Below are 23,742 nucleotides of genomic sequence, written 5' to 3' on the forward strand. Positions count from 1 at the left end.
TGACGTACAGGCTTGGTTGCTCTGCAGCATGTGGGATCTCCCCGGACCAGGGATCAAACCCATGTCCCCTGCATTGGCAGGTGGATTCTCAACCACTGTGCCACCAGGGAAGTCCCCAACTTACTTTCAAGCAATTATGAAAAAAGTAATATGTATATGTAAATACAAATAGAGGACAGATGATAGGAAAGGAGAATGAGTGAAGAACATAACAAAAATATGAAACGTAGGTAATCTCAATAGAAGGTATACAGGAACTCCGTACTATTATTGCAAGTTTTCTGGTAAATCTGAAATTGTATCAAAATAAAAAGCTTAAAAAAAACTCAACAAGCACATATATTTGCATGGCTTTTTGTATGTACACAAAAATCAGAAAGGATTCATACCAAACTGTTAACAATGGTTAGTTTTGGAAGAAGGTAAAAGGCTTTCATGTTCAACTTCCTATACTTCGGTAGTTTTAATTCTGGAGCTAAAAATATACTAACTGAAACAGTTCACTAAATGGGTACGACAGCAGATCAGAGCAGGCAAAATGAAGAATCAGCAAACTTAAAGAAAGAGCAATGTCTACAAATAAAGAAAAAAGAATAAAGAAAAGAAAACTGAGCCTAAAAGACCTGTGGAATGCCATTAAGCATATCAACAGCCACATTACAGGAGTCCCAGAAAACAGAAAGGGCAGAAAGACTATTTTAAAAAATAATGGCCAAAATCTTCCCAGATTTGATGAAAGACATTAATCTACAAATCCAAGAAGCTCAATGAACTTCAAGTAGGATAAACTCAAAGAGATTCAAACCAAGACACATTATAACCAAACTGTTGAAAAAGAAGAATGAATCATTAAAAGGAAGAGAAGCAACTCATCATTTACAAGGGAGCCTCAACAGATTAACAGCCAATTTCTAATCAGAAACTATGGAGGACAGAAGACAGCAGGATGACATATTTAAATTACCAAAAGAAAAAAACCTGTCAATCAAGAATACTGTATCTGGCAAAAACTGTCCTTCAAAAATGAGGGAGGGGGACTTCCCTGGTGGCACAGTGGTTAGGAATCCACCTGCCAATGGAGGGGACATGGGTTCGAGCCCTGGTCCAGGAAGATCCCACATGCTACAGAGCAACTAAGCCCGTACGCCACAACTACTGAGCCTGTGCTCTAGAGCCCATGAGTCACAATTTCTGAGCCCGCGTGCCACAACTACTGAAGCCTGTGCGCCTAGTGGCTGTGCTCCGCAACAACAGAAGCCACCACAATGAGAAGCCCACACACCACGAAGAAGAGTAGCCCCCACTCGCGACAGCTAGACAAAGTCCAGGTACAGCAAGGAAGACCCAACACAGCCAAAAATAAATTAATTAAAACAACAAAAAATGAGGGAGGGGGACTCCCCTGGTGGTCCAGTGGTTAAGAATCCACCTTCCAATGAAGGGGACAGGTTCGATCCCTGGTCAGGGCCTAGGATCCCACATGCCACGGGGCAACTAAGCCTGCCCACCACAACTACTGAGCCCACATGCCACAACTACAGAGCCCTCATGCTCTGGAGACTGCACACCACAACTGCAGAGCCCACACGCTCTGGAGCCTGCACCACAGCTACAGAGCCCATGTGCTCTGGAGCCCACGTGCCACAACCAGAGAGCCCACATGCCACAACTACTGAGCCTATACACCAGACCTAGGGAGAAGCCCACTCATTGCAACAAAGAGCCCTCGCACTGCAGTGAAAGATCCCACATGCCACAACTAGGACCCCGACACAGCCCAAAAAAATAGATAAATATTTTTTTTTTTAATGAGGGAGAAACTGAAACATTCTCAGATCAATAAACCTGAGAGAGTCTGTTGCCTACAAGAAATGTTAAAAGTCCTTCAGGCTGAAATAGCAGAATACCATCGTAACTCAAAGCCTCAGGAAGAAATAAAGACCTCTGCTAAGAATAAATAGGCTAGGACTTCCCTGGTGGCACAGTGGTTAAGAATCTGCCTGCCAGGGCTTCCCTGGTGGCGCAGTGGTTGAGAGTCCACCTGCCGATGCAGGGGACATGGGTTCATGCCCCGGTCCGGGAAGATCCCACATGCCACGGAGCGGCTAGGCCCATAAGCCATGGATGCTGAGCCTGCGTGTCTGGAGCCTGTGCTCCACAACGGGAGAGGCCACAACAGTGAGAAGCCCATGTACCGCAAAAAAAAAAAAAAAAAAAAAAAACATCTGCCTGCCAATGCAAGGGACACAGGTTCGAGCCCTGGTCTGGGAAGATCCCACATGCCACGGAGCAACTAAGCCCATGAGCCACAACTACAGAGCCTGCACTCTAGAGCCTGCAGGCCACAGCTACTGAGCCCGTGTGCCATAACTACTGGAGTTTGTGCACCTAGAACCTGTGCTCCACAACAAGAGAAGCCACTGCGATGAGAGGCCCGTGCACCACAACAAAGAGTAGCCCCCACTCCCTGCAACTAGAAAAAGCCTGCACACAGCAACAAAGACCCAATGCAGCCAAAAATAAATAAATAAATGAATAAATAAATAAATTTATTTTACAAAAAGAATAAATGGGCTAACAGCTAGTATTGTTTTTGGTTTCCAACTCCCCTTCTTATTTAGTACAGATTTTTTTAATGCATAAAAATTATTATAAATCTGTTATTGGACTTGCCTGGTGACACAGTGCTTAAGAATCCACCCGCCAATGCAGAGAACACAGGTTCGAGCCCTAGTCTGTGAAGATCCTACATGCCGTGGAGCAACTAAGCCCATGCACCATAACTGCTAAGCCTGCGCTCTAGAGCCCATGCACAACTACTGAAGCCTGCATGCCCTAGAGCCTGTGTGCCACAACTACTGAGCCCACGTGCTGCAACTACTGAAGCCCACGTGCCTAGAGCCCATGGTGCGCAACAAGAGAAGCCACCGCAATGAGAAGCAAGCACACCTAAATGAAGAGTAGCCACCACTCGCTGCAACTAAAGAAAGCCCGCCCACAGCAATGAAGACCCAATGCAACCAAAAAAAAAAAAAATCTATGTTATTGTCTTTCTATGCCTGGCTTATTTCACTTACCATAATGCCCTCCAGGTTCATCTATGTTGCACATAAGTTGCAATCTGTGACAACAACGTTTAAAGGGGGTAGTACAGAACCATACAGGATCAGAGTCTTTGTATGATATTGAAGTTAAGTCAGTTATCAGTTCAAACTAGACTGTTCGAAATTTAAGATGTTAAGTGTAATCCCTGAGGGAAATGAAAACATACGAAATGTGGTAAATGAAAGAAGTCACTAAAGACTACATATTATATTTCCATTTATGTGAAATGTCTAAAATAGGCAAATCCAGAAACAGAAAGTAAATAAGTGGTTGCTAGGGGCTGTGGGGAGAGTGGAATAGGGAGTGAATGCTAATGGACATGAGGTTTCTTTTGGGGGTACTGAAAATGCTCTGGAACATTTTCAACAGACTGTAGTGGTCGTTTCACCACACTGTGAATACTAAAAAAACACTGAACTGTACACCTTTAATGACTGAATTTTGTGATATATGAACTATACCTTAATAAAGCTATTTTTAAAAATCCAGCCCTAAATACAGACGAGTTTAGAAGGTGGAAAAAATATGCTATGGTCAATGTGTTTCAAGCTCAGGATCAATAGTTTTAAGCAGTTCTCAAATTGGTCTAACAGGACTTTCAGGAGAGAACTGAGAGTACGGAAAAAGAGAAATAAAACCTCTAAGAGCTAAATAAATAAATAACACAGTCTTGAAACTAGAAGAGGTGAGTACCAAGCAAAATGCACTGGTAAAAACTGAAATCTAGACACATCATAAAAATTTAGATCATCACCAGATTTTTAAAAGTCTGAACAACAAACAGCTTCCAGATAGAAAGTGGTTATATACAAAGGAAAGAGAGTAAGACTAGCTTCAAGAACTCACTATCAACAACAGAGGCTATAAAATTATGGAGCAATTATCTTCAAAAATCTGATTAAGAATAGTTGTAAAATTAGAACCCTAGTATCCAAATAAGGGAGCAAAATGAAAACATTTCAACATCTAAAGACTGAAAATTCACTCTTCATTGATTCCTCCCTGAAAAAAGAATTCAGAGATATAGTTTACAAAAGCATAAAATTAATCTAAAGTAGGAGAAATGGAAAACATCAGAAAAAGCAGTGGGCAAATAAATCAGTAAAATATACATAGTCCAAAGCAACTCCTGACATAAAAGGAAATAAGTGATCTGGAACTAAAATCTGAGATGACCTGAAAATGGGAGAAATTTGGGAGAGAGGAGGAAGTAAAACAAACTTGTCTTATTGTAGAGATTACATATACAGGACATATGGGTTTTATGTATAAAAATTACATATATTGGACTTCCCTGGTGTCCGGTGGCTAATAATCCATGCTCCCAATGAAGGGGACCCAGGTTTGATCCCTGATCAGGGAACTAGATCCCACATGCCATAACTCAGAGTTCGTATGACACAACTAAAGATACCATACACCACAACGAAGACTCTGCATGCAGCAACTAAGACCCAGAACAGCCAAATAAATAAATAAATGTTAAAATTATATATAAAAATTTTAACATTAACCAACATAAAAAAAGGAATAGGATGAGCAACTTTCAAATAACTAAAGCAAAGAAGTCAAATATAAAAAATTCATCAAAAGGAAGAAAAATATTTTTAAAAACAAGAAAAAAGGAGGGTAAACAGAAAACATAGAATAAGAATAAAACTAAATAGATTTACAATCATAATTAATATGAAAGAATTTACTCCCCCTGTTCAAAGACCAATATTCAGCCTGGGTTCAAAAAAGAAAACACATAAAAGATAAGCCTTTTAGAAAATGGGAAATTAGGATAGGAAATGTTATAGAAAAGAGATACCTGTGTGGTTAGAGTCTAGGAAACAAAATCAACAAAGGCTCCTCATCCTTTGAAAATTATCAACTAACAGATTTGCTTCAGATTATCGAATGTAGCAATTAACATAATAAGATTATTGGCAATTGTCTTAAGAGCTCTACTTCTAAAACTACAGGTACATACAATACATATATAAAAGAATTTTTCTTCTGTATTTTATAACTTCATATTTTTTATTATGAAATGATTTCTAATAAAGGAAAACAAAAAGCACATGGCAGACCTTTCAACAAATCTTAGTTGTTTTACAAGTATCTATCAAAATGGGTTGTAATATATCTCTAATAACAAAACTCAACACATTTTTCTTATAAGTAAAAGCAAAGATTAATAATATAAGAAATGTTAATATGAAGTAAATCAAAAAGGTTATTATAAGGACAAAATAAGATAACACAAGCAATAGTTACCACTGTCTACTGGGACCTCCTCACCTTCCTAAACCAAATCTTTTTTTTTTTTTTTAAAGTAAATTTATTTATTTATTTTTGGCTGTGTTGGGTCTTTGTTGCTGCACGCGAGCTTTCTCTAGTTGTGGCGAGCGGGGACTACTCTTCATTGCGGTGTGTGGGCTTCTCATTGCAGTGGCTTCTCTTGTTGCGGAGCATGGGCTCTAGGCACGCGGGCTTCAGTAGTTATGGCACGTGGGCTCAGTAGTTGTAGTTCACGGGCTCTAGAGCGCAGGCTGAGTAGTTGTGGCGCACGGGTTTTGTTGCTCTGCGGCATGTGGGATCTTCCAGGCCCAGGGCTCGAACCCGTGTCCCCTGCATTGGCAGGTGAATTCTTAACCACTGTGCCACCAGGGAAGTCCTACCAAATCTTATTTTAATAATAGTTCCACACTTCAATGGCTTGTACATACTCTAAAGAATAAAGAAAGCTGGTGCCAAGAGACCGTCACCCATAATAAGAAACCCATTCATTTTTACATTGACTTATAAGTGAGTCCTGAAGATCAAATAGGAAACCCTCTATAAAGGTTAAAGATTAAAAATAATAATTTAAAAAAGGTTGGGACTTCACGGGTAGCAAGTGGTTAAGAATCCACCTGCCAATGCAGGGGACACGGGTTCGATCCCTAGTCTGGGAAGATCTCACATGCCACGGAGCAACTAGGCCTGTGCACCCCAACTACTGAGCCTGCGCTCTAGAACCCGAGAGCCACAACTACTGAGCCCGCATACTGCAACTACTGAAGCCTGCATGCCTAGAGCCCCTGCTCCACAACAAGAGAAGCCACCGCAATAAGAAGCCTGTGAACTGCAATGAAGAGTAGCCCCCGCTGGCCCCAACTAGAGAAAGCCCACGTACAGCAAGGAAGACCCAACGTGGCCAAAAACTAATTTTTAAAAAAAAGAAAGAAAGAAAACACAGGAATATGCAAATAGAAATCTATAGTGAAGAGAGATGTTATCTGGCTTTTATTCTTTCCCCCAAAGGAAAAACTAGCTAAATAATTACTTTTTTTAAAAATTGTGTGTGTGTGTGTGTGTGCACATTTTGGGTGAAAGGGAGAATTCTTTTTTTCTTTTTTGTAAATTTATTTATTTTTGGCTGCACTGGGTCTTCGTTGCTGTGCACGGGCTTTCTTTAGTTGTGGCAATTGGGGACTACTCTTCCTTGCGGTGCTCGGGCTTCTCATTGCGGTGCGCAGGCTTCTCACTGTGGTGGCTTGTCTTTGTTGTGGAGCATGGACTCTAGGTGCGCGGTCCTCAGTAGTTGTAGCACGCAGGCTCAGTAGTTGTGGCTTACAGGCTCTAGAGCGCAGGCTCAGTAGCTGTGGTGCATGGGCTTAGCTGCTCCACAGCATGTGCGATCTTCCTGGACCAGGGCTCAAACCTGTGTCCCCTGCATTGCAAGCGGATTCTTAACCACTGCACCAGCAGAGAAGTCTCTAAATAATTACTTTTTTGTTTCCCCCTTGCTGGTTCCCAGTCAAATTTTGTTCATTTGAAAAACTATCCCTGCCTGGTCACAGCAAAAGGCAATTTCTCAGGCTTCATGCCTCATTCACTCAACATCTGTTTAAGGTGTACCTACAATTATCGCTTGGTACTTCTCTAAGTGGCAGCTTATAACAGGACAAAATCCCTCATTAAAATTAATTCTAATGGAAAAAGACAAACATTAAGCATAAAAAATAAAATAAAAGTTACTGAGAATTCCTGGATAAAATGCAGTATATTAGCTTTAGAAAAATAAAAAAAATAAAAAAAAATAAAAAAAAAAAAAAAGAAAAATAAGAATGTTAGCTAACAGTGGGAAAGTATCATGCTTCTAACAAAGTATATGTTAAAAACTTTATAATTTTCAAAACTATATGTTAGTCTTAGGTACTTTTGAAAAGACCATCACATACATCATCTTATATGAACCTCACATGCTAGGAGATATAAGCAGGTATCCCCATTCCACAAACTAAAAAGTTCAAGTCTGAAAAAGATGGTTAGTTTTAAATGGGAAACCAGAACTAGAACTTTAGATCTTCCAATTCACTGTCCAGAGTTCTGTCCATTACAATATAATCTCTCCTGACGAAAGACGTTAATTAAAAAGCTTATAATATATTAAGAAAATACCTCATAAAAAGGTCCCAAATCAACCTCATGTTATAGTAAATTCAAAACTTTACTATTGAGGGACTCCCCTGGTGGCTCAGTGGTTACGAATCTGTCTGCTAATGCAGGGGACACGGATTCATGCCCTGGTCTGGGAAGATCCCACATGCCGCGGAGCAACTAAGCCTGTGAGCCACAACTACTGATCCCGTGCACCACAACTACTGAAGTCCACACACCTAGAGCCCATGCTCCACAACAAGAAGCCACCGCAATGAGAACCCTGCGCCCCGCAGCAAAGTGTAGCCCCCACTTGCTGCAACTAGGGAAAGCCCACGCACAGCAACAAAGACCCAACACAGCCCAAAAATAAAATAAATAATTTTTTTAAAATTACTATTCAAAGTATGGTCCTTGGGCCATCAACATAACCTGGGAGCTTATTAAAAATACACAATCGCAAGCCCACCCAGAACTACTGAATCAGAATCTACATTTTACCACGATCTCCAGGTGATCTACAGGCACAATAAAACTTCACAAGCATCTGTCGAGAACAGTGCTGTCCAAAAGAACTTTCCATAATGATAAAAATGTTTTGTATCTGCACTATCTGGCTATCGTATTAGACAGATCAAGAACGTCTCAAACTAGAACTGTGCCTAAATATAATTTCTTACAATACTAAATAAAATAAGCCTCAGTTACCCTAATATGTACACCCTTTCACTAAATTTTACTGCCAGTAATACATACAGACCAAAAACATTTTTTTTTTAAACAGAGACCCAACAACTCAAAAAGCATAGCTTCCTAGAGACATTTGGGGTAAGAACTACATTATTATGGAGTAAGCCATACATTATTACTGACTGCATTATAAAAGGTATAGTTACAAAAGATTCTCATTTAATAATCTACCAATAATTTTGTTTAACATGGGCTCTCAAAGAAGAAACGTTCCATTATCTTAAAATTCTGCTTATATAAAACACCGAGGTCTCTGAATAAGCCAGGTAAGTGAAATATTATTGTAAAAACTATCTACTACAAGGATGAAGTTAGATTCCCTATTAAATTACAAGAACTAGCTAGAATTTCCTGTTTCAGAAAATGGATGGGACAGGATATAAACAATTCAAGACCTTCAGTAATTTTAAAGTTATTTCAGAACAAAATTTGTGGTAAGTTGGTTGGTTGATTTCCTATTGTTATTATCACTTGGAAATAGAGTAACCTTTGATGGAAGAAAACTTTTTGAGAATTCACAAGCTACCCCTAAATTCCACTCCATACAGTAATTTGTAATCTAGCTGACATTCGACTTTGAATTCCACCCACAGAAAGGAGTCATTTATCACACATGGTGTGGTATAAGATATAATCTGCCTGAAGGAGGAAATAGGGAAGTTACTGCCCATATCCTTCGCTACTGAGCTCTAGAAGGAAATATTAACACTCCCAAACTATAGGAAGATGTCAGGATTAGGAAGATTCCAATCTTACTAATGAAGGAAGAAATGAGGATATGAACCCTGCCTGGGACTAAGACCATGATGATAAGATGCAGCACAAGACAAGCAAAGCCAGTCTGACCCTGAGTCTCCAAAGGGTTATTAAAAGAGGCTGGGGGGCTTCCCTGGTGGCGCAGTGGTTGAGAGTCCACCTGCCGATGCAGGGGACACGGGTTCATGCCCCGGTCCGGGAAGATCCCACATGCCGCGGAGCGGCTGGGCCCGTGAGCCAAGGCCGCTGAGCCTGCGCGTCCGGAGCCTGTGCTCCGCAAAGGGAGAGACCACAACACTGAGAGGCCCAGAGGCTGGGGATAGGCCAGCCAGCAGTGACAAACAGCAAAAGACTGGGAGTTAATGGTAGCTGAAGACTGAGTTTAGCATCAAAATCTCTAACTTTGTTGTTCTATTTACCCATCAAATCTGAAGGTAACTAAAAATTTTCCATTATACTCTTCTATAAGCTATAAGGGACTTTCTAAAGTATGGTATTTATGCAAGGATTCTCAAAACTCTAGGGACATATCTTTCACAAATATCAAGGGTGTACTGTATATCACTATACAGTATTTGCAGTATAATTAAAGTCTGGTGGATGTTTTATATTTCAACATGGTCTTTGCCAGGATCAGAACATCCAACTTCTTAGAAGAAGAGTTCCCAAAGTTCATAGTACTCCATAGTCTTCTCATGAAAAAAAGAAAAAAGTTTTTAGAGGCTTTAATACACGACAGAGTAAATCAAATTGCTCAAGATTTTTATAAAAATAACCTGAGATAAGGGTTTAATGGTGGATAGGAACCACACAGTCCAAAGAACTGGGCAGGGAGTTTAAAAAACAAAACAGAAAAACTATATCCTCCCTCACATATGTCCTAGTCAGTATGCAATGTTCATCATAATTTTTTTTTTTTTTTTGGCCACACCACGTGGTTTGCAGGATCTTAGTTCCCTGACCAGGGACTGAACCGGCTCCCTTGGCAGTGAAAGCTCGGAGTCCTAACCACTGGACCACTAGGGAATTCCCCATCATAACTTTAAACAGATGTAGTTTCTCCAATCCTAAGAAGAGTACTTCATTCTTTTTTTTTTTTTTTTTTTACTTTTTTCGGTACGCGGGCCTCTCACTGTTGTGGCCTCTCCCGTGACGGAGCACAGGCTCCAGACGCGCAGGCTCAGCGGCCATGGCTCACGGGCCCAGCCGCTCCGCGGCATGTGGGATCTTCCCGGACTGGGGCACGAACCCGCATCCCCTGCATCGGCAGGCGGACTCTCAACCACTGTGCCACCAGGGAAGCCCCTTCATTCTTTTAAATGTATCTAATGTAATTTAAATACCAGAAACATACGATACTCACCCCCCCCCCAAAAAAAACCCAACCCCGCCCCCGACACACACACAGCTGTTGTTTTGTTTTGTTTTGGGGGGTTTTAAATTTTATTTATTTATTTTTGGCTGCTTTGGGTCGTCGTTGCTGCGTGCAGGCTTTCTCTGGTTGTGGCAAGAGGGGGCTACTCTTTGTTGTGGTGCACGGGCTTCTCATCACAGTGGCTTCTCTTGTTGAAGAGCACGGGCTCTAGGCACACGGGCTTCAGTAGTTGTGGCTCGCGAGCCCTAAAGCGCAGGCTCAGTAGTTGTGGCTCACAGGCTTAGCTGTTCTGCAGCCTATGGGATCTTCCTGGACCAGGGCTTGAACCTGTGGCCCCTTCATTGGCAGTCGGATTCTTAACCACTGCACTACCAGGGAAGTCCAAAGTTGTTGTTTAACTATGAAAATTTACATATTTCTCCTTTTTACTTAATGTAATTACATTCCATCTAATTTTATCCTAATTATATAATATTGTATTACTTGAAAATAAAAACAAAAAAAAACTCTTCCAAAATGTTTCCACATCAGCTCTCTCACAAACCACAATTATTCTTGATAAAGCCCACACTAGACAGGACTAGATATCAAAAAATCTTTCTGAACATACTTTAGTAGAAGTCCTAACCGCTCAGAATGAGTGACTCATGAACTGTCCGCACAAGAAAACTCTCTCACCGACATACCACATTACTAACATTTTGTAAAATGCACACATCATTCACAAATCTGTTAGTTGCCCAGTTTGGGGAAATATATGTAACCTGTGTATAAGGCACAACTCAAGCTGCTTTTAAAACCCTCTGGCCCAGGACTTCCTTGGCAGCACAGTGGTTAAGAGGGACACAGGTTCGATCCCTGGTCCGGGAAGATCCCACGTGCTGCGGTGTAACTAGGCCCGTGCGCCACAACTACTGAGCCTGCGCGCCTAAGACCCGTGCTCTGCAACACGAGAAGCAACCAAAATGAGAAGCCCATGCACCCACAACAAAGAGTAGTCCCTGCTCGCCACAACTACGTGTAGCAACGAAGCCCCAATACAGCCAAAAATAAATAAATAAATTTATTTTTTTAAAAAAGTCTGGCCCTGTAACTCCAAAGACAATACAAACATAACTCTTGAGAAGTTGGCCTTTCTAATCAAACAAATATTGGTACTAAATGTCAGATTAGATGCCACGTGACAGACACGTATACTCTTGTATTTATTAAAATAGCATGCCTAGAAGAGGATTTCCTAAATATGATATAAAAAGCATAAAAGACTGAAAAGTTCAGTTCATTAAAATTATGAACTTTTCTCATCAAAAGACTATGAAGAGATAAGACAAGTCACAAATTGGGAGAGGATATTTGCAAACCATCAACTAACAAATAATTAGCATACAAAATAAATAAAGAACTCTTAAAAATCAATCAGAAAAAGAGAAAACTCAAAAATAGGCAGAGACCTTGAATATACACAACACAGAAGCACAAATGGCCAATGAACATACAAAAAAGATGCTCAACTTTGGGAAATGGTAATAAAAACACAGTAGATACTATTTCAAACCCAAGAGATTAGAAAAAAATTTAAAACTCTGACAATATTAAGTGTTGGGGAGGAAGTGAAACAACCAAAACACACACACTGCTGGCTCTTGACTCAGTAAACCACAAGATTCACAATTACCATGAGCCAATTCAGTGACTCAAACACTGGAAGTGTTTGGTAAGCATTAAGCAACTGACAAAGACCAATCCAAAATTCTGAGAACACATGAGGATTACTGCCAAATACAAATTTTGGCCCTTGCTGAAGCAGGTCCAACCTGACTCAGCAATACAAGTATAAAAACTTTTAGTCCCTTATCCAGTTTATTTTGTTTGTTTGTTTGTTTTGTTTTTTTGTGGTACGCGGGCCTCTCACTATTGTGGCCTCTCCCGTTGTGGAGCACAGGCTCTGGACGCACAGGCCCAGCCACCCCGCGGCACGTGGGATCCTCCCGGACCAGGGCACGAACCCGTGTCTCCTGCATCGACAGGCGGACTCCCAACCACTGTGCCACCAGGGAAGCCCTATCCAGTTTATTTTGTTAAGTACAAAATATTCAGGTATTTACTTCCTCCTCGAATACTGATTATATCTTAAGTGACTAAAATTGTAATGAACTATTTATCATTCCAGTTACACTACTGTTTCAGTGAGAACAAGTAGTTTTAAATGGTATTGCTTTAAAACTCATGCTTATATTTTAAATTTACTTGATAGGAATTGAATGGCCCTGTGGCCATCTAACTGGGGCAAAATGATGTAACAGATGCAGTAAAGGCATTGAAATTGGACAAATTTAGTAACCTTGGTTAAGCTATTCAACTTTTCTAATCCTCAGTTTCCTCAACACCTAAAAAGCATGCCTCTCACGACCTGCTTACCTAAACAAATTGTAAGGATTAAGTGAGATTATGTAAAGTGTTTAAAAATGCCTAGCTCATTAATATAGAACCAATTTTAGCACATATCCCTTTGTGAATCTAGCTGCCCTCACCTAAAATTTTTTAAATCTGAAATTATAATTCTCAATTCATAGGAAAATATTATTCTTACATTCAAATTATTTTCCAATATTACAAGAAATTGTGTGCTACAGGTTAGAAGAGCAACACCCTGCTTACATCTTTCTCTGATGACTGAAAGGCTCTTTCCTATAAGGAATCAGATTCTGGAAAAGAGGATAGATTTTCACTTTATCTTTGTGATACAGATGCAAGGATTCCCATGCTATGTGGGAAACTAAATCCAGTTGATTTCTAAGCTTCAACTCAAGGTTTTCTTGATTCCAAGAAGAAGCTTATTTAATACCTAATTTAAGGTACTGTATGCTACCTTTTGCATTTCTTGAGAAAGACTGAAGAAAATTACCTGATTAATGATAAACTGATGGTCTGGTTTTAGTTTTGGTTGCTCTGTGGGGAAAATGTTTACACTTAAAATAATCTACATATAAAAAAACCTCAAAACATTCAACAATACAATTAAATAACAGGAAAAATGTATAATACTGACAACTACACTCTGAGGTAATGAAGATACATTTATAATGCTGAAAAAATTCAGAGAGAATTTTAGTCACTGAATTAAACTTAAGGAATCCTCATTTTAAATACCTTACCACAGTCAAGTTATCAAACAAAAGTCACCCAAGATAAAGTGATGTTTGCCAGCCTAAGAAATGGGAACTAAAAACTACTGATGAGAGTTGTCCACAGACCTAATATTATCATATTAGGATACTGTTACTACTGTCTTCTTCAAAATCAAAAAGAAAAATAAAATCTTTCAGATATACATAAAGTATGTCATGATGAAATAATGAGTCAAATACTAAACAAAAGAAAAATTCAGTAAGTTCTTACATTTACATAATTTTATAAGACTTCCTTAGTCTTCATTTCCAAAAAACACTTTTTCTTCCAATGAGGCTGTGCAGTGATATTCTCACTAGAGAAATATTAATTTTCCCATTTCCATAATCATAATGACTTATTAATGCAACACACACTCGGGAGTCAATAAACGTTGAATAAATAAGTAACAAAGAATGAATAGGATGGATTAGAAACAAAAATTTAATTTATAAAATCCCACTTTAAAAAGTAGGTTAATGCAGGCAATGTAATTCTTTTAGACTTAAGACATTTTACATTCTTTGCTACAAAATAATACAGAAACTTTCAGTTTAACTAGTTTGGGACATTAACTAGAAAGAGCTGTCTATCACTAAAGACTAAGGGCCCCGTTTTTCACATCATCAAATCTGGCAAAATTCTAAAGAGAAACATCCATCATATCTATCCAAATTCTCAAATTCTAATAATTAGAACTGAGGAAAGAAAGAAGCCCTAGTAAGTGGAGTTAGAACAGAAGCTATTTAATAGATAACTAATAGATATTTAATAGATAACTAAATCTGGTTTTGCAACACTCCATGGTGTCTAAAAACTCTCAAAATTTTATTTTAGTTTAATATAAAATGTATTTTTATGCCTAGCCACACTTTTAAGAAACTGTCTGGAAACAAAAACATGTGGCGACAACACAAAGGTCAGAGATCGCTGATAGAGATCAAATAAATGAACTATAAATTAATGATCCACAAGAAAGATTAGGGGCTGTTTCTGAAGCCCAGGGGGACTGTACAGATAAGTCTCCACCCAAGAAACAAACAAAAGAAACAAGATTAACATACCTGGAGAAGACCAGGCAAGGCCGAATATGTCCCCAAAGATCACTCGCCCCGGATCTGGTCTCCTCCCTTTCCCCCTAACCTCATCGCCTCAGAGAAAACTAAATCTGTATCTCAAGTCCCCAGCTTACCCTCAAGTCGTCCCCATCACTAACCTTTACTAAAACCTGGGTCCCTCTCCCCAACATCCTCTAATTCCCACCGAGCTCTTGCTCCAACCAGATAGACGTCCACTGCGCCTATTTTCCAGTACAGTATTAGTCCCCTTAATCCGAACTCATTTATTTTCCCGCATCCCATCTGCCCTCCGCCCCTTCGCCCCTCACTCCGACCCTTCTCCCAGAATCCTCCCCAAGTCACCCGTCTGTGGCCCCTTCGCCTTCACACCCCCTGAGCTGCCGCTCCTCTCATTTCACTCAGCCTCCAAGCTTCCTCCCTATCCCTCCCCCATCCGTCTCCCGGTACCTGCTCCCTCCCCCAACTCCGCCCCTCTCCCCCTCCCCCAGCGGGAGGCCCCCTCACCTGAACGCTGCCGCCGCTGCCCCAGAAGCCGAAAGGTGCTGCCGCCGACCGGCCTCCCAGGCTCGGTCCCCGCTGAGCTCCTGACGGCCCCTAGGGAGAGCAAAGACCACCACCTCCAACTTTGCCCTCCCCAGGCCAGGCCGTCACCGTAGCCACCGCCAGTGCCGCAGCCGCCATGTTGAGGCCCCACTTCTCTCCTCCTTCCCCTCACCGCTCCTCCCCTTTGGGCGTCTGACATCATAGCGCCGCGCTCTATTCCCTCGAGCCAATGGGAGGAGTCAACGGTGACGTGACTAATCTCCACAAGGGCTGAACATCTGCTAGGTTTCAGAGCATCGCTGTTGGAACCAGTGAACCCGGCACACCCAAGGAGAGGGAGGAAAGGTGGGGGTCACTGGGAGGGTAATGCGTAAGGCTTGGAGAAGGGGCCCAGGCGGGAGTCCGAGAGACTTGAATCTCAAAGGGAAGCACAAAGGCTTACCAAGGAGACCCACCTGGAAATCAGGATGTGTGGCTTCTGGTCCTGGGTCATTGACTTGGTACAAAGTCCTACCCTTTCTGGGCCTCACTTTCCCCATTTACAAATTGTAAGGGAGCACGACCCTATGAGGCCTTACCAGAACAGACCCCCACCCATGTCCTCTGCCTGCCTTTTGTCTGTGAAAAGAAATTTAGTAGAAGAATAAATTTAATCAGAGAACTGAAAAAAAATGCAGAAAGAAAGAAAAACAGTCAAGCAAGACACAATAATAATACTTTAGCCATTAAACAAAGTCAAGGACCTTTAGTTCTTCCTGAAGGGCTATAGATAATATTCTGAGCTATGTCCTTTGAGCTGTTTCACAGATACTGAACCCCTGCCCCCACCAGGTAGAAGAAGTTAACTGTAGGTTGCCCACAAGCATGTAGACCCCAGACCATTTGGAACCAGAAGGCTGATAATGCCGACTCCCGATTACCTCATCACCAACCAATCAGAAGAATGTCCACGAGCTGACCACTCCCTGCTCCTTGAACACTGTAAGACTCCACACTACCTCCTCCAGGGCGGGACACACAGTCTTGAGGGCATTAGCCCACTGTGACCCCCTTTGCCTGGCAAAGCAATAAAGCTGTTCTTTTCTACTTCACCCAAAACTGTCTCCATGTTTCTATTAGGCACCAGTGAACAGAGGCCGAATTTCAGCAACGCAATGAATGGGTTGAAAGGTGACCTCTAAATCTCCTTCCAGTTCTGACATTCAACGGGTTTAAACCAGGTAATCCAATCCCAAACCTTTACTGACTTCTATACTTATTGGATGTCTCCTAGAATCATTGAGGTTCATAACTGAATGAGTTGAGTCATTGTTCCCAAAAGTTCCTAACTGGTGGGAAAAATAGAAGCATAAACAGTAACTCTAGAAAATGTCAGGGTGATGATGGCATCAGTTGCCCTGGAAAAATTGACCTTTGGCTAAAGGATTAGGAGCGATTTACATCTCTATACTTTCTTGGTACTGTACGTAAAGAATGTGTACACTCTGGTATCTAACTCTCTAGCCCTGTTTTCTCTCCAGAACTCCAGAGAAGATTAATTGTATTTTGAAGAGTGCAGCAGTTTTAATCCACAATGAGAGAAAGTGGGCATTCCAGAAGGGGGCAGTTAAAATGAACAGAGAGGGACTTCCCTGGTGATCCAGTGGGTAACACTCTGTGCTCCCAATGCATGTGTCCAGGGTTCGATCCCTGGTCAGGGAACTAGATCTCATATGCATGCTGCAACAACTATAAGCCCGCATGCCACAACTAAAAAAAAACTCCCACGTGCCACAAGGAAGATCCCACGTGCCGCAACAAAGACCCAGCGCAGCCAAAATAAATAAATGAATAAAAATACATATTAAGGGACTTCCCTGGTGGCGCAGTGGTTAAGAATCCACCTGCCAATGCAGGGGACATGGGTTTGAGCCCTGGTCCAGGAAGACCCCACATGCCGCAGAGCAACTAAGCCTGTGTGCTGCAACTACTGAGCCTGTGCTCTAGAGCCCATGAGCCACAACTACTGAAACCCATGCACCACAACTACTGAAGCCCACACGCCTAGAGCCCATGCTCCTCAACAAGAGAAGCCACTGCAATGAGAAGCCCATGCACCGCAACAAAGAGTAGCCCCTGCTCCTGCAACTAGAGAGAGGCTGCACGCAGCAACGAAGACCAAATGTAGCCATAAATAAATAAATAGATAGATAGATAGATAAAACACTTTTAAAAATACATGTTAAAAAAATAAACTGAACAGAGAATAGCAAACATCACTTTTGGACTACTTGCCTATTTAATTCAACAGATAATGGGCAGCCGCAGAAGGCTTGTGGAGAGAGCAGTGATCTGAGCAAATCTCTTTATCAGGAGAATTAAAATGGTAGCAGTGAATAAAATGGATTGGAGACTACCTTGTAGACTTCTACACTGAGTAAAAGACTTACACCTGAACTAAAGCATAGACAGTGGGAATGGAGACTAGGAGATAGCTGGAGCAAGACTTAGGAAATGGACTCAACAAGATTTAGAGACCTGCTATATGGAAGGAGAAATCACGAAGAAGAAAGAGCCAAGTTTTAGAGGTGTCTTATTAACAGAAATAGGGCCTAAGGTTTACTGAAGTACTAAGGGAGATAATAACGAGTCTAGCTGGCCAAACTGAGATTAAGATGATGGCAGATTTTCTGCAGAGACGCTTAGGAGGAAATGTGAGCTTGGAAATCAGGAAAGAGATAAGGAGTACACAGGTATAGAATAGTGGTACTCCTTGAACAAATAAATTTGTCATTCATTTATCCAGCAGGTATTAATTGAGTGCCTGCAGTATACCAGACACTGTTCTATGTACTAGGGATACAACAGTATATAAAAATACACCCCCCCCCAAAAAAAAACCTGCTCTCACAAATCTTACATTCTAGAGGAAAATAATAATCATGGTGACAGGTTTTACAAAGAAAAATAAAGCAAGGAAAGGAAATAGAAAGTATCCAGGGTTGAAATTTATAAAGGATGGCCAGGGAAAGATGACATCTGAGAAAAGACCTGAAGGAAGTGAGGACATGAGTCATGCAGATACCTAGGAGAACAAAATGCCAGGCCAAGGGAACAGCAAGTACAAACACCCTGAGATGAAAGCTCACCTTCTGTGTTCTAGGATCAGTAAGCAGCCAGGTGTGGCTGGCATGGAGTGAGTGAGCAATGAAGAGAATAAGGCAGGTGAAAGCCCAGAGGTAACAGGGGGCTAAATCATACAGGGTTTTGTAGATCATTTTAAGGACTTTGGCTTTTACTCTAAGTGAGAGTTTTGACAGAGAAGGAAAATGATCTAAATTTTTACCAGGATCACTATAGTGACTACACTGAGCATAGCTAAAGAAGGGCAAGGGCAGAAGAAGAAAGACCACTTGGAGGTTATTGCAGTAATCCAGACAGGAAATGATAGTGCTGTAGATTGAGAAGTAGTAATAGTGAAGGTGATAAGAAATGGTCGGGTTCTGTGTAGGTTTTGAAGATAAAGCTGTAAGAATTTGCTCACAGATTAGATGCACAGTGTGAGAAAATGAGAAGACTCAAGCATGACTTTAAAGTTTTTGACCTGAGTCAAATTTTTCCAGGTATGGCTACGAGAATGGAAAATCAGATTAATTCAAATTTCTGGGGATACGACCCTTTGGAACACTGACAAATAGGGCATGGGAAGATAAAGCAGAGAGATGGAAAAGTGGTGGCCAGAGAAGTAGAAAAGGAATCAGGAACTGTGGTACCAGGGAGGATTAGGAAGGAAGACTCTTTGGAGGACTGGGCCTGTGCCTCTTCTTAGAGTAGGACTCCCTGAGGCCAGAGACAAACCTCCCCTATCAGGCAGGGACTTCCTGAGGTTCTTCATAAGCCTAGGTCTCCTGATCTAGTAATTTTTCCTTCTCTGCCTTCTTGCTTTAAGTGGGGGCCAAGTTGCTGACCACCTACTCCTGGGCTAGCCTGCCATGTCCCTCCAACCCCCACGGAGGCAACTCATCCTTAGGAAACGGAAAGGCACAGAGAACTATATTCAGTATACTATGATAAACCATAATGGAAAAGAATATTACCCAAAAAAGAATGTATATATATATGTATAACTGAATCACTTGTCTGTACAGAAGAAATTAACACAACATTGTAAATCAACTATACTTCAACATTTTTAATTTTTAAAAAAAGAAATGGAGGGCTTCCCTGGTGGCGCAGTGGTTGAGAATCCGCCTGCTGATGCAGGAGACACGGGTTTGTGCCCCGGTCCGGGAAGATCCCACATGCCACGGAGCGGCTGGGCCCGTGAGCCATGGCCGCTGAGCCTGCGCGTCCGGAGCCTGTGCTCTGCAACGGGAGAGGCCACAACAGTGAGAGGCCCGCCTAGCACACACACGCACACACACACACAAAAAAAAAAAAAAAAAAGAAATGGAAAGGAAGTGAGGATGTTTCCTAGAAAAAACAAATAGTTCTTCATCTTCCTGGGAATGACTCATACTTGTCAGTTTCCACATATGAATCCCAGTGCTAGCTCACCTGGGGCCAAAAGATGGTGAACAGGTTGCCAGTCCTCTACTTTCCCTGCCCTGTGTCTTTCCCTCCCAGTGCCAGCATACCTGCTGGCCTAGAAGCAGCTCTCCAGGCAAGGAGCACCAGTTTGTGCTCCTCCCACTTTTCCTCTTCTTTCTCCCTCCCTTTATACACTAGGCTTTGGGGTATTTAAAAGCAGAGACAGGAAACACATACAAGCAGCCCTAGAATCTTTCATTCATTTAGCCATCCAACATGGACTAAATCCTACTATGTGCCAGGCACCATGAGTCTATAAAGATGCTCCAAAGAAGGTTAAGTAAGGAAATCAGACAGGTGTACAAATAATGATAGTACCTGGCAGAAAATCACCTGAGTTTCCTAGGTAGCACTTTTCCTGCCTGAGGAGTAAAGAGGAGAGAGAATTCAGGCAGACTTGAGAAATCAAAGAAGACTTCATGGAGAGCTGAAGCAGTTAAGTTGGGCCTTAACAGACAGGTAGAACAAAGGGTGCCCAAATCAATGAGAACAAAGCAGTTTGAGCAAAGGCATGAATGCAGAAAGTTCCAGGAAATTCAGACTTAATAAGTAGAGCAAAAGGTATATGTAGGAGAGCAGAGGGAGATAAGGCTGGAGAGACAAGGGGGACGAGGCTTGGCTTGGGTTTAACAATTCTAAAGCTGTAAATAAAATTACTGACATCTTTCCTCCTGGGAAATTCAAGAGAAAAGTCTGGATGAGTCCTTACAATCTTGGAGGTCAGGTTGAAACCCTCTGCCCTTCCCCAGAAGCTCAAGGACTCTGGGTGAACTCTGGAGTTCCTTCTGATTGTAAGACCTATGTGATGACCATCCTATGAAGGTGCAATTATACTGATGACCATGAATGGATAAAGATGATTTCAAATTCCAAAAGGATGAAAATATAAACACACACACACACACATTCTAAAATATTAGAAGAGAATATAGAAAAATATTTTTGGAATCATGCATTGGGAAGAACTTTTCTAATCATGACACCAAATTCAGAAGGCATAAAGGAAATGATTGACAGATTTGATAATGGCAAAAGACCCCCTACACAAAGGGAAAAGATAAACTGGCAGAAAATATCTGTGACCTATATAATAGGAAACGGGTTAATTTTCCCCACATACAAAGAGTCCCTACAAATCAGTAAGAAAAATAGAATGATTCAACAGAAAAATATGGGTGTAACTTGTTAAGAGGCAATCACTGAAGAAGAAACACAAATAGCTAGTGAACATATGAAAAGATGGCCCATATCACTGATTTTTTTTCTAGTTTGAAATAGGTTATATGCCATTTATCTGTTTTTTAAATTAATTAACTTATTTATTAGTTTTGGCTGTGCTGGGTCTTCGTTGCTGTGCGCAGGCTTTCTCTAGTTGTGGCGAGCAGGGGCTACTCTTTGGTGCGGTGCACAGGCTTCTCATTGCAGTGGCTTCTCTTGTTGCGGAGCACGGGCTCTAGGCATGCGGGCTTCAGTAATTGTGGCACACGGATTTAGTTGCTCCGAGGCATTTGGGATCTTCCCAGACCAGGGCTCGAACCCGTGTCCCCTGCATTGGCAGGTGGATTCTTTTATTTATCTATTTATTAAATTTAGTTTTGGTTCTGTTGGGTCTTCGTTGCTGTGCACGGGCTTTCTCTAGTTGCAGTGAGCGGGGGGCTACTCTTCATTGCGGTGCGTGGGCTTCTCGTTGTGGCTTCTCTTGTTGTGGAGCACAGGCTCTAGGCGCACAGGCTTCAGTATTTGTGGCACGTGGGCTCAGTATTTGTGGCTCGCGGGCTCTAGAGCTCAGGCTCAGTAGTTGTGGCGCACGGGCTTAGTTGCTCCGCGGTATGTGGGATCTTCACGGACCAGGGCTGGAACCCGTGTCCCCTGCATTGGCAGGTGGATTCTTAACCACTGCACCATCAGGGAAGTCCCATTTATCCGTTCATTAAAAGTTTTTGGCTCTTCACTGGTTGGCAAACTATGGTCATGGGCCAAATCTAGCTCTACTGCTTGCTTTATTTCCCCCAGTTTTATTGAACTATAGTCGAAATACAGCACTGTATAAGTTTAAGATGTACAGCATAATGATTTGACTTACATATATAATGAACTGATTATCACAAGTTTAATGAACATCCATCACTTCATATAGATATAAAATTTAAGAAATAGAAAAAAAACTTGTGTGTGTGATGCGAGCTCTTAGAACTGACTCTACCCCACTTTCACATACAACATACAGCAGTGTTCATTATAGTCATCATGTTGTACATTACATCCTAGTACTTATTTACGTTATACCTGGAAGTTTGTACCTTTTGACTGCCTTCATCCAATTCCCCCTTCCCACACCCTCACCTATGGTAGCCACAAATCTCTTTTTCTATGAGTTTGTTTGTTTTTGAAGTATATTTGACCTACAACTCTATGTTAGTTCCTGTTACACAACATAGTGATTTGGCATTTCTATACATTTCAAAACGATCGCCACAGTAAGTCTAGTTACAACATGTTATCTTACAAAGATATTACATAGTTATTGACTATATTCCCCACACTGTACATTTCATCCCCATAACTCATTTATTTTGCAGCTGGAAGTTTGTACCTCTTAATCTCCCTCACCTGCTTATTTCCTCCCCCTACTCTCCTCCCTTCTAGCAACCATCTATTTGTTCTCTGTGTCTATAACTCTGTTTCTGTATCACTGGTCATTCTTAAAATGAAAAACAAGGCCCCATGTTTCACCTAACAGATTGGCAACAGCTAAAAGGATTAATTACATCCAAAGCTGGCATGGATGGAGAAATAAGCATTCTCATACATCTTTTTTTTTGTATCTTTAAAAATTTTTTTATACAGTTTCTAAAGGTTACTTCCCGTTTACAGTTATTACAAAATATTGGCTATATTCCATCTGTTGTACAATACATCCTTGAGCCTGTCTTACATCAAGTAGTTTGTACTTCCTACTGCCTCACCCCTATGTTGCCCCTCCCCCATTCCCCACTGGTAACCACTAGTTTTATCTCTATACCCGTGTCTGCTTCTTTTATATTACATTCACTGTATTTTTTAGATTCCATATGTAAATGATATCATAAAGTATTTATCTTTCTCTGTTTGACTTATTTCACTTAGCATTAGGTCCTCCAAGTCCATCAATGTTGCTGCAAATGGCAAAATTTCATTCTTTTTTATGGCTGAGTAGCATTCCATGTGTATATATACCACATCTTCTTTAACCATTCATCTGTTGATGGACACTTAGGTTGTTTTCATGACAATTTACTAATTGGAAATAGTGTTGCCACGAACATTGGGGTGCATGTATCCTTTCAAATTGGTGTTTTCATTTTTTTCTGATATATACCCAAGAGTGGAATTGCTGGGTCATATGATAGTTCCATTTTTAGTTTTCTGAGAAATCTCCATGCTGTTTTCCATAGTGGCTGCACCAATTTACATTCCCACCAACAGAGTACACATGTTCTCTAAATCCTCACAAACATTTATTTGTGTTCTTTTTAAAAAATATTTATTTAGTTAGTTAGTTACACTGGGTCTTAGTTGCAGCAGGTGGGCTCTTTAGTTGTGGCTTGCCAGCTCCTCAGTTTTAGTACGTGGGGTCCTTAGTTGTGGCACGAGAACTCTTAGTTGAGGCATGCATGTGGGATCTAGTTCCATGACCAGAAATCGAACCCAGGCCCCCTGCATTGGGAGCACAGAGTCTTAAGCACTGTGCCACCAGGGAAGTCCCATTTGTGTTCTTTTTGATGATAGTCATTCTGACATGTGTGAGGTGATATTTCATTGTGGATTTGATTTGCATTTCCCTGATGATTAATGATGGTGAGTATACATTCTTGATGACAGTGTAAATTGGTGAAAAATTTTTGTAGAGTAATTTGGCAGTGACTATCACAATATATTGTGGAATAAAAAAGCAAATTGCAGAACAATGCATATTGTATTCAATTTTGAAAAATTGAAAATACATAT

General features: G+C 41.2%; 1 protein-coding gene across 12 annotated transcripts in view; it reads right to left on the minus strand.

Annotated features, from left to right (window-relative positions):
* UBAP1 (ubiquitin associated protein 1) overlaps nucleotides 1–15,393 on the minus strand; it is a 72,641-nt gene extending 57,248 nt beyond the window's left edge. For 2 of the 12 annotated variants that reach the window (XM_067041314.1, XM_067041318.1), the window contains exon 1: nucleotides 15,148–15,372. Coding sequence is in view for 1 of the 12 variants with exons in the window: in XM_067041310.1 (XP_066897411.1) it covers nucleotides 15,148–15,388 (241 nt within the window). In the remaining 11 variants the exon portion in view is untranslated. Of the gene's footprint in view, nucleotides 1–14,628; nucleotides 15,084–15,147 lie in introns of those variants that run through there. The other 10 variants (XM_067041312.1, XM_067041311.1, XM_067041310.1 and 7 more) reach the window with 9 other exon arrangements.
* Between the last annotated feature and the right edge of the window lie 8,349 nt (nucleotides 15,394–23,742).

The sequence above is a fragment of the Kogia breviceps genome, chromosome 8, assembly GCF_026419965.1.
Source record: "Kogia breviceps isolate mKogBre1 chromosome 8, mKogBre1 haplotype 1, whole genome shotgun sequence".
Classification (NCBI taxonomy): Eukaryota; Metazoa; Chordata; class Mammalia; order Artiodactyla; family Physeteridae; genus Kogia; species Kogia breviceps.